Source organism: Triturus cristatus, chromosome 4_2, assembly GCF_964204655.1.
Source record: "Triturus cristatus chromosome 4_2, aTriCri1.1, whole genome shotgun sequence".
Taxonomy (NCBI): Eukaryota; Metazoa; Chordata; class Amphibia; order Caudata; family Salamandridae; genus Triturus; species Triturus cristatus.
This window is the reverse complement of record NC_140586.1, coordinates 283,002,515-283,013,330: the sequence shown is the minus strand read 5'-3', so window position 1 is coordinate 283,013,330 and position 10,816 is coordinate 283,002,515. Positions and strand designations below refer to the sequence as shown.

The window sequence follows — 10,816 nt, the reverse complement described above, 5'->3', positions numbered from 1 at the left end:
CCATGTCTGCAGATCCCATTATTCATCTTCTTAAATGTTCATAAACAATGATCAGTTTCACCCATGTCAGATGTTTGATCCTAGAACATCTTAAAAACTGATAGGAGTAAGAAAATGATGGACTGGGATGCTGCCCTGAGTTAATTACCAGTGGCAAAGATTAATTTAGGCATTCCACCCATCATTTTCTTGTATTCCTCAGTGCGAAGCTCTAAGTGCGAAGGGTCTGCCCAGATGTGGGTCCCATGCTCACTGTGCCAAGTGAAACAAATCGCACCCTACTGACAAGGCCCAAGGAGGCCGGAACCTGTCTGGGGCTGCTTGTTTTTCCTGGTCAATATTTCATAAAAACAAGACAATCTCATATGTCCATGCGAACTGGGTATTATGTTAAACTTATAACAATTGTTCACATGGAACTCATTAAAAAAAGTTCTTTAGATTCTTCCAGGAAAAAGAATGTGTGTGTAGATATAATCACAGGAATTCAAAAATAAATAGGGGGACCAGAAAGAATCTGTCAACAAATCGATATTTCTTTTTTTTTTTTTTAAAAAGACTGAAGAAGTTCTAGAGCCCAATCTATTTGCTGTTACAAAAACTCAGCTCAGGTTAGCCCAGTTATTTATTTCCACTATAATGCAAAAACATTTTTTAAAAACACGCATACTGTTTCTGTGAGATTTGTGACAGCAAATAGATTGGGCTCTAGAAAATTCTCCACCTTACAACTCGCTACCTCGTTTCTCTTTACCACATATCTATTTCACTATCTAATCCCTGTTTACCTCACCTTTCATTCGCTACCTCCCTTCCCCATCTCTCCTCTCTCTTTCTACCAGCGTTCTCTTTAATTCACTGTTCTAATTACTCTTTTCTTGCTGTCTCACTTTCCATACCTCTGCCTCTTATTCTCCATCATTACCTTCGCTCTCTCATCTCACTGTATCTCCTTTACTGTTTCGACTCACCCTCATCTATCTAGCTCACCTCTCTTTCTCTGCCTTTCTCCGTACCTCTCCATTCTCTTGCCTAATCTCTCCTTCCGTACCTCAACCCTTTCTATTCCAAACTCACCAGTCTCTATGTTTTTCTCTACCTCACTACTCTCTTTACCTGACCTGTTATTCCATGCCTCACTTCTCTACATACCTCAACCCCTCCCTACCTCTCACAATTCACCTCTTTCTCACTTTTCTCTCTATACCTTGCACTCGTTGTACCCCACTGCCCCTTCTCTCTCTTTGTTTCCTTTTATCTATTTCTAGCTCTATGTCCCTCTAAAACCGTAACTATCTCTCTGTCTCTCTTTCTCTACTTACCTCTTCATCTTTATACCTCCATGTATCTACAGTTCTGGCTATCTCAACTTTATCTCTAACTTGCACCTCTCCCTGCTTCACCCCCCTACCTCATCTCTATCTCTCTTCTACCTCTCTCTTTACCCTTCTTTTCTTCTCCCCTTCCGCTTAATCAGCAGACCCAAAGGTAAATGTCTAGCCAGAGAAGTTCACACTTACAAAGATGAGAAGAGGTACAAGGCAGGGAAAGAGAACAAAGGAGAAGATTATCTGATAGAATGGTGAAAATCCTTGAAGTGTGGTTTGATTTTTCATGTTGCAACGAGGATTCCAGTTGGGAAGAGGGATAGATTTGTGATCACAACTATCTGGAAATTAAAGTTACAATTCCAAGAGGTGGGAGCATGTGTCTTATTTCATTTTACAGTGGGATTAATAGGTTGGTTAGACACTGAATTCAATGTAAAATATTGTTATTTCAAGGCAAAACAAAATCTGGATCGAGGCACACAGAGAAATGGCATTACCCATACATGTTCAGGCTTTGTTTTGGTTCTCCTTGGTGAGACAGTTTGTGCTTTAGGCTGTTCTTGGAAACTATATTGTGTGCGCTCCACATTTTCTCACAACGTTGTCCTCTCCTTGGGATACATGTCAGCGATAGAGCCTCTGTTCTCAAATGTTTGTCTCATCCTACTGACCGCAGATGGGATCTAGCCTCTGTTGTGGATTGTCCCACATTCTCACTTGATCCTTTCCATTCTTTAGCCAATGGTTACTTTGGTCACAATGAAGATGAGGATGGTAATTATAACAGCCAACCAACAAACTGAGGACATCACATAGCAGTGTCGGCAGGTTGCATCTCCTGGCCTGGAAATGCATGTGAACTTTCCACCGCTTGTGCAACCGTCCAGAAGGGCTCGAAGGCAGTGAGGTCTCCGTTTTGGGAACTCCTGTTGGGTCTTGTTGGCCGACTGTTCTCTTTCTTTGTTTTGTATGTAGGTAGCATGTTCCAGAGCACCTGTTATTTCCGTAGCTACTTTCCCAAATGTGTCTTGAGGTACAGGAGCTGCTAGGAGCTGGTTTGTCGGATAGGACTGGGCTTCTCGGCTGATCATAGGATTCTGCTAATGGATGTGGCAGGTTAAAAAACAAAGAAAATACGGATTTGGTATCTCTATTTTTTTTATATGTTTGCATATTTATATCGCAGAAAACCAACAGGAGAGGAAGGGATCAACACGACTAGTCCCCTCAAGAAATTATTCAAAAACAACAAAGTCAGTGTAAGCCAAGTCAGTAAAAGGGGCACTACTGATTAGAGGAGCACTGGTCCACAAGTTCCGAACAAGCCGATATGTTGTTGAGAAGAATGCAGACCTCAATGAATATTACCCAGTTGGTATAAAAGCCCTCACTCGCCAACCTGGTTGGTGACATGCTTCATCATCGGGCTCCACTGGGATGACCGAATGTCATCCCAGTGTGCTACAACGCCAGGTTACTGCGGAGCGGGGTTCGTGTGTGGTGGTAGTGAATTTAAAATATCCAATTGAGTCAAAAATAAAACTTTAATAATTTTGCTAATTGGAAAAGAATAAAAAGGAGTGAGGGTCAAAAAATAGAAGACCTGTTTCACTCCACGGCGGTCAACATGTTTCTGCCTCAGTGAGTGTTCATCAGGCTTTCATCAGGACCAGAGTGGAAGTGCGGAGCCCCGGTGGTATGAACACGCTAAGGTTCACCCTACCGTGGACTGCTGTGTGAAAAATTATTTACAGTGAAAAAATCCGCCAAAAGGTATATATAATGGGGGAGAGGAACGAGTTTATTAAAGAGGCCAATCCGTTTGATGCCTCAAGGATCCCGGGAGGGGGGTGGGAGCAATATGGCACACCGCCCTTGCTGCTCAGCACCCGTATGGCACCTATACAGCCTCTAGCTGCCGGGTCCGGATCCTTGAGGCATCAAACGGATTGGCCTCTTTAATAAACTCGTTCCTCTCCCCCATTATATATACCTTTTGGCGGATTTTTTCACTGTAAATAATTTTTCACACAGCAGTCCACGGTAGGGTGAACCTTAGCGTGTTCATACCACCGGGGCTCCGCACTTCCACTCTGGTCCTGATGAAAGCCTGATGAACACTCACTGAGGCAGAAACATGTTGACCGCCGTGGAGTGAAACAGGTCTTCTATTTTTTGACCCTCACTCCTTTTTATTCTTTTCCAATTAGCAAAATTATTAAAGTTTTATTTTTGACTCAATTGGATATTTTAAATTCACTACCACCACACACGAACCCCGCTCCGCAGTAACCTGGCGTTGTAGCACACTGGGATGACATTCGGTCATCCCAGTGGAGCCCGATGATGAAGCATGTCACCAACCAGGTTGGCGAGTGAGGGCTTTTATACCAACTGGGTAATATTCATTGAGGTCTGCATTCTTCTCAACAACATATCGGCTTGTTCGGAACTTGTGGACCAGTGCTCCTCTAATCAGTAGTGCCCCTTTTACTGACTTGGCTTACACTGACTTTGTTGTTTTTGCATATTTATATCAACACAGGCCCTTTAAAAAAACAAAACTATTTTACAGAAAAGGCTGGCCTGTGATTACGTGGAAACTGACTTACTATTACATACTATACTTTAAAGCATAGAAAACCGTTATTTTAAAATTGATCCCAGAAAGCTGTGCTCCAGTTGCTATTCTATCAGTTTAACTAAATTAGGGGGAGGGGGGTTGACAAATTTTGTTCTTGACTCATCCTTTCCCTTCAGCTAGAAGTAGTGGGTAAATGTAATCTATCCCTTCCTTAGTTCTTGTGCCAATGCAGTTCCTCTTCTATCTGCGATTGTGTGCACACAAGTGAAATGGAAAAAAGACTACAGTGGAACAGTAGGGTAGTACAGGACCCACCAGCAGCTCCCTAGGTATATATGTGGCTGCTTCTGCTGCTGCCATGGACTATAGACATGTTGCAGCATTGAGTGAGTGTCTATGATTAGTTCTCACATACATGGTTTTCTCTATCAGATCTAAACATTTGGAAAAGTACTTCTAAATGAGCACTTATGAACAAGATTTTTTTTTAAATCTCTAAAAGCAATTGGTTGTCCTACTGGGCCTATGGCATGCCACTTCTCAGATTACTTAAATCACAAAAAGGATATGCCTTATGAGAGATAGATCTGACCCTTTTTTGTCAACAATAAAGCCTCGATTAGAATGTGACTCAACTGATGCTTCGATCAAATATCTTTCATTGTATTAATAATTTCAAACACTCTCATGAATTAGCTGTAAATCAATTATTTGTAATGCTTATATTCATTCTTTTGCAATAAATTCCATACTTAGTATGAATTTCATGCAACATACATTATCCTTATATATACACGTAACAAGCTCAAGCAGCTCAAATATACACTTTTTACATTGGGTCCATCTCCAAGTGAGTCCACTTTACAATTCTGTGAATCAATTGCCTAATATCCTTGTGTTCCACATATAATGTGGTTCAGCTAGTGATCCTTGTATCAAATATATTTTTCCAATTGTGGTGAGCGCATTTTTTGAAGAAAGTAGACACGTTTCGGCCATGTAACTTCCGGCCTCCTCAGGAGTATGTAAGGAGTGTGAATTCTTTAGATTAGAAGAAATAAATAAAATCACCCTATGCCAGTCAGGGTTTTCAATTATAATTGCACATATATATTTTCACAGTGAGAATGCGTGTAAATATACAGTGACAGTGCGGAACATAGAACCCAATCACTGAAACCAGAGGAAAGAACATCCTTTGTGCACCAAGTTAATACAATTCTGGACAGAAAAGGTCAATCACTGATACCATGCTTCAGGGGCAGATACCGCTGAAAGAATCGCCCTACTGTGGTACATTGCTGACACGAGTAATATCCACTTTGTAAGCATTTTCCCAGTGATATACCACCGTGAAACATGGATGCAAAGTGATATACTAAGAATACGGGGCATGCCAAATGGTTACTGGTTGTGCCAGGTGTGAATCCAATGTAGTACCCTATGACCCAAACACCGACCTAAATGGATCCAAGCTCGAGTAAGTGCATGTGCATACATCATACCTCAAATGTCTCCCACTGGGAGAGGAGGGGCGGACGACTATATTGGATTGGATTGGATTGTAGCATGTTGCCCACCAAAAAGCTCTTCAACACCTCATCAGGGGTAGCAAGCACTATATAAATGCAAACCCTTCCCTCGTCCATCCTTCCACTATACTTTTCCATCCAAATATCAGACTAACATGTCCACCACTCAAATTAATTTCATATTTCCCTAGAGTAATTCACCATTAATCCTTTTTTGGTTCCGGAGTAGCATACTGCTCGTTTAGAAGCGCTTTGACGCCTCATAGGGGTGGCAAGCGCTATATAAATGCAAACTTTTCGCTCCTTTATCTCTCCACTATCCTTCTCAATCCAAATAACAGACTTAACAAATGCACCGCTCAAATGAATTTCATATTTCACTATACTAATTTCACCACTAATCCTTTATGGGTTGCGAAGTATCGTGCTACTCACCGAAAAAGCATTTCAACTCCTCGTCAGGGGTAGTAAGTGCTTATAAATGCAATTACAATACAATACAATGCACATACATCATACCTCAAATATCTCCCACTGGGGGAGAAGGGGCCAGCGACTATATTACATGTTCTCACGTTGCTTTGGGGATGGGGCATCACTGCCCAGTTGAAGCCCTTTGTTATCCCTGTGGGGAAACACTTTGCTACAGGTATTAGCGGCCAGGGGTAGCAATCAAGAAAACCTAATGTTCGAGGCATATGAGCTGCAGATTGTACACTGTGCATTGATCACCATCTGGTTTTGGGTTCGGATGCTTGCACTTTGTTGTTGTCTTGGAAGAGTCTTTTGTTGTCACGAGATAGGTGACTCCTCCCTTGGACGATAGTGCGCATGGGCATCGACTCCATCCTCAGATTGTTTTTTTCCGCCATCGGGTTCGGATGTAACTTCTGCGCTCCGGTTCGGCACCATATTCTCCAAACGTTTTTGATGCGCAAACTATCTAAAACTCGATGGTATTGTTTCCGATCGTGTGATCTTCGACGCGCACCTCAACTACTCGATTCCAGTCGTCAATGCGGGCCGCTGAGCCTATCGACGCCGTTCGGGCCTACAGCTAATGGAAAGGACTCCATTTAAAAAATGCCCCCAGCGGGAGCTAAATTCCCACACAGTGACCACCACAAGGTCTGTAACCTGTGTCACTCGCCTGAGCACGACAAGAACAATTGCCAGGCCTGCGCCTCCTTTAGATCTAAAAAGACCATCGGTGATCGCCGGGCCCGACGACACATCATGTCGCAGCGAGCAGCTCTGGTACCGGTGGACATCTTCGATGAAGGCCCCGATGTCCCGGAGGAGGATTCTAAGGACCTGGAAATCGTGTCCGAAGCAGACAACTCGGACGACCACATCACTCCTGGTCAACGAGTGAGTACAATTGCCCCTACCCCAACTCCACTCGAAAAAAAGAAGGCCCTGGTCAAGACTTTGCCTGCTGGCCCCAGTTGCGACCGAAAACAAGCTTCACAAGCCCCGCCCCAGGGCACGGCTCCGAAGATATGGGACAAGCCTTCCGGTAGCTCGGGACGAAGCAAACCGCATCTCAGTGTCCCGCAGGCGCCTTCGGGACTGAAGACGGGAGCGCAGCCTACTTCCAAAAAGACGTCAGCACCAACCACTTCCACGCCGAAAGAAAAGACATCGGACCCGAAAACAAAGCATTCGGAACCCAAAAAGATTTCCGCCTCCACAGCCAAGACGAAGGACCCCAAACCACCTCCCAAGGCCTCGGAGCAGACCCTAAAAAATCAGCGCGAAAGCAGTTACCAAAGAGGAAGAACTTTTTCGACCGAATCCTATCGATCCAAAACAAAAAACTCGCCACATAGACCCCAAAACAGGACATGTGGCTGCTGTTCCATACAAAAAGAGGACGCTGGACACACCAGAGACTCCTGCAGTACCTGTAAAGAGGAAAGACTGTGCCACTTCACCTATATGATCCTCTTCTCCTGTTCTTCCTCCTAAGCCTGTTTCTCCTCCACATTCTCCAGAACTTCCACCACACTCACCACCACCACGGATGATGATGATTTAGGGGGTGGGGGAGGCAACAATGACCCTTTAACTGACCCTGATGACGACACAGACGTACCACAGGACGATTGGATGATTATAATGACCCAATAGATCCTCCAGACCTCCCTGATCCCCAGGCATATCCAACAAAGCCATCTCCCACAGATGACAATATTGGCTTTGGTCAGCTTGTAAATAGAGCTGCTCTCTACCATGGTGTTCAGATGCATTCCGACCCTGCAGACGAGGACTTCCTTTTAAACACCTTTGAACAGTCACAAAAGACTGTACAAACCCTGCCAATGCTAAAGGGTGTCATTAAATAGGCCCCTGACATAGTCAATGACCCTGTGAGAGCTAGAATTCTCAATCCCAGGATTGACAAAAATATAAACCCGCTCCCGATGATCCCACTTACATCAAGGGTCAACTACCTTTAGACTCACTAGTGGTAACTAATGCTAGAAAACGTGCCAACTCTCAGACCTCCGGTGATGCGCCACCTCCAGATAAAGAGTCTAAATTGTTAGATGCCTCCGGTAAGAGAGTTGCTGCCAAGCAGCTAATCACTGGTAGATAGCCAACACACAGGCATTACTTGCTAAGTAGGATTGGGCTCACTATGACCAACTGGAAACCCTATTACAACATTTACCTGACCAATATAAAACCAAGGCAAATGATTTAATCCAGGACAGCAAATTAATAATCAATGCATCAATTAAGTGCGCCCTTGATGCAGCTGACACAGCCTCTAGGGCCATTAACACTAGTGTGTTACTCAGACGACATGCCTGGTTACGCATCTCAGGCTTCAAACAGGAGGTACAGACAACTATCCTCAATCAGCCGTTCAATAAAGAACAACTTTTTGGACCGGCTGTAGACACCACTCTAGAAAAAATGAAAATGGACATGGTGACTGCTAAATCCATGGGGGCATTACAGTCTCCATCCACACTTGGTTCCTTTCATCGCTCCTTCTATAGAGGAGCATCCAAAAATATCGGAAACAGACACCGCCTATTCTTCCTACAAAAACACCACACAAACATCCCCCAGCAGAGGATATTTTAGAGGCGGATACAGAGGAAATAACAAAGGGAGAGGCCGAGGTAACAACACTTGCGTCTCTCCCACTAATAAATAGTGACTTCCCTCCACTCCCCCTGGACCATTCCACCCTGGTCGGAGGGAGACTATCACAGTTCCTACCTGTCTGGAATTCCATCACTCCAGACAAGTGGGTAAAACAAATGATCCAGTATGGTTACTGCCTGAAACTTACAGACACCCCTCCCCCTTACCACCCAAACAGCATCCAATGTCCACAGAACATCTCACACTCTTAAAACAAGAGGTTCTCTCACTGCTTCAAAAGCAGGCAATAGAACTAGTTACCTTACAGCATCAAGGAACAGGGGTTTACTCGCTGTATTTCCTAACCCCCAAAAAGGACGGCACCCTAAGGCCAATACTCGACCTCAGACCCCTCAATCTCTACATACAGTCAGATCATTTTCACATGAGCAATCTTCAACAAGGTGACTTCCTTGCCACACTAGATCTCAAGGACGCCTACTTCCACATTCCCATACACCCTGCTCACAGGAAATATCTAAGATTCATACTGGACGGACAACACTATCAGTTCAAAGTCCTTCCATTTGGGGTGACCACCGCACCCAGGGTGTTCACAAAGTGCCTTGCAGTAGTAGCAGCACACTTGAGAAGACAACAAATCCATGTCTTTCCATACCTCGACGACTGGCTGATAAAAGCCAAGTCATTCAACCAGTGTGTTCATCACACTCCTCAAACCATCCGGCTGCTACACGACTTGGGATTCACAATAAACTACACCAAGTCACATCTTCAGCCCTCCCACATACATCAGTATCTAGGGACCACATTGGACACCTCCAAAGCTCTGGAATATCCCAATCCAGCCAGGATAACCAGTATACAAACACTAATTACCAAATTTAAGCCACAGCATTCCCTCCCAGCAAGGGTATTCATGCAACTCATTGGAATGATGGCCTCTTGCATTTTTATCGTACCTCATGCAAGACTTCAGATGCGCCCCTTACAAGAATGCCTAGCACGTCACTGGAACCAGGCGCAAGGACAACTTACAGATCTGGTGTTAGTGGACAGCCGCACACATTGCTCTCTGCAGTGGTCGAACACACAAAACCTTTCCAAAGGGCGGCCGTTCCTAGAGCCGGTTCCACAGATAGTGCTAACAGCAGACGCATCACTCACAAGCTGGGGAGCCCATCTCCTAAACCACACAATTCAAGGCAAATGGACCATTCAATAGAAAGTGTTCCACATCAATCACCTAGAATTACTGGCAATCTTTCTAGCATTAAAATCATTCCAAGTACATCTACATCACAAGACTGTCCTAGTCCGGACGGACATCATGACAGCCATGTATTACATACAAAAACAAGGAGGCACTCATTCTTTGTAGCTACCTCAGCTGGCGCAAAACATTTGGAGATGGGCCATTCCACAAAACATATACCTTCTGGCAGAACATCTTGCAGGAGTTCACAATCAGATTGCAGATCTGCTAAGTCGACAGACACAGCAGATACACGAATGGGAACTTCATCCCCAAGTTCTTCAACCTTTTTTCCAAATGTGGAGTCAACCAGACATAGATCTGTTTGCCACACACGCAAATGCAAAATGGCCAACCTTCGCCGCCAGGTTTCCACATCCGTTGTCCAAAGGCAATGCGATATGGATGAACTGGTAGGCAGATTTGCGTACGCTTTTTCGCCACTCCCGCTGATTCCCCTAGTAGTACGCAAGCTCAGACAACAGTCTCTCAGGATGATCCTGGTAGCTCCCACATGGGCACGGCAACCGTGGTTCACAATACTACTGGAACTCTCAGTAGTTCCACACCAAAAACTACGTCTCTCCCCAACGTTGCTAACGCAGAACCATGGAGATATAAGGCACCCTGATCCAGGTCAACTGAATCTAGTGATCTGGCTCCTGAAGTCCTAGAGTTCGGTTATCTTAACCTTCCACCGGACTGATGAACATCATTAGACAAGCAAGACACCCTACTACTAGAGCTTGCTATGCAGCAAAATGGAAAAGATTTGTCATCTACTGCAATACCAATAACATCGATCCGCTGGATGCTTCAATCCAGGACATCATTTGCTATATGCTACACTTACAAAGGTGTAATCTACCATATTCATCCATAAGATCACACCTAGCGGCACTTGCCGCTTATTTACAAAACAGACAACACTTGTCACTATTTAGAGTACCTGGAATGAAAGCCTTTATGGAGAGCCTTAAAATACTAATTC

General features: G+C 44.3%; 1 protein-coding gene across 2 annotated transcripts in view; it reads right to left on the bottom strand.

Moving 5' to 3' along the window:
* Positions 1–1,256: 1,256 nt before the first annotated feature.
* LOC146833641 (uncharacterized) overlaps positions 1,257–10,816 on the bottom strand; it is a 51,575-nt gene continuing 42,015 nt past the window's right edge. The window contains exon 3 of one of the 2 annotated variants that reach the window (XM_085601519.1): positions 1,257–2,428. In XM_085601519.1, the coding sequence (XP_085457645.1) occupies positions 2,066–2,428 (363 nt within the window). In that variant the 3' untranslated portion in view covers positions 1,257–2,065. Of the gene's footprint in view, positions 2,432–10,816 lie in introns of both variants that reach the window. The other variant, XM_085601518.1, reaches the window with a different exon arrangement.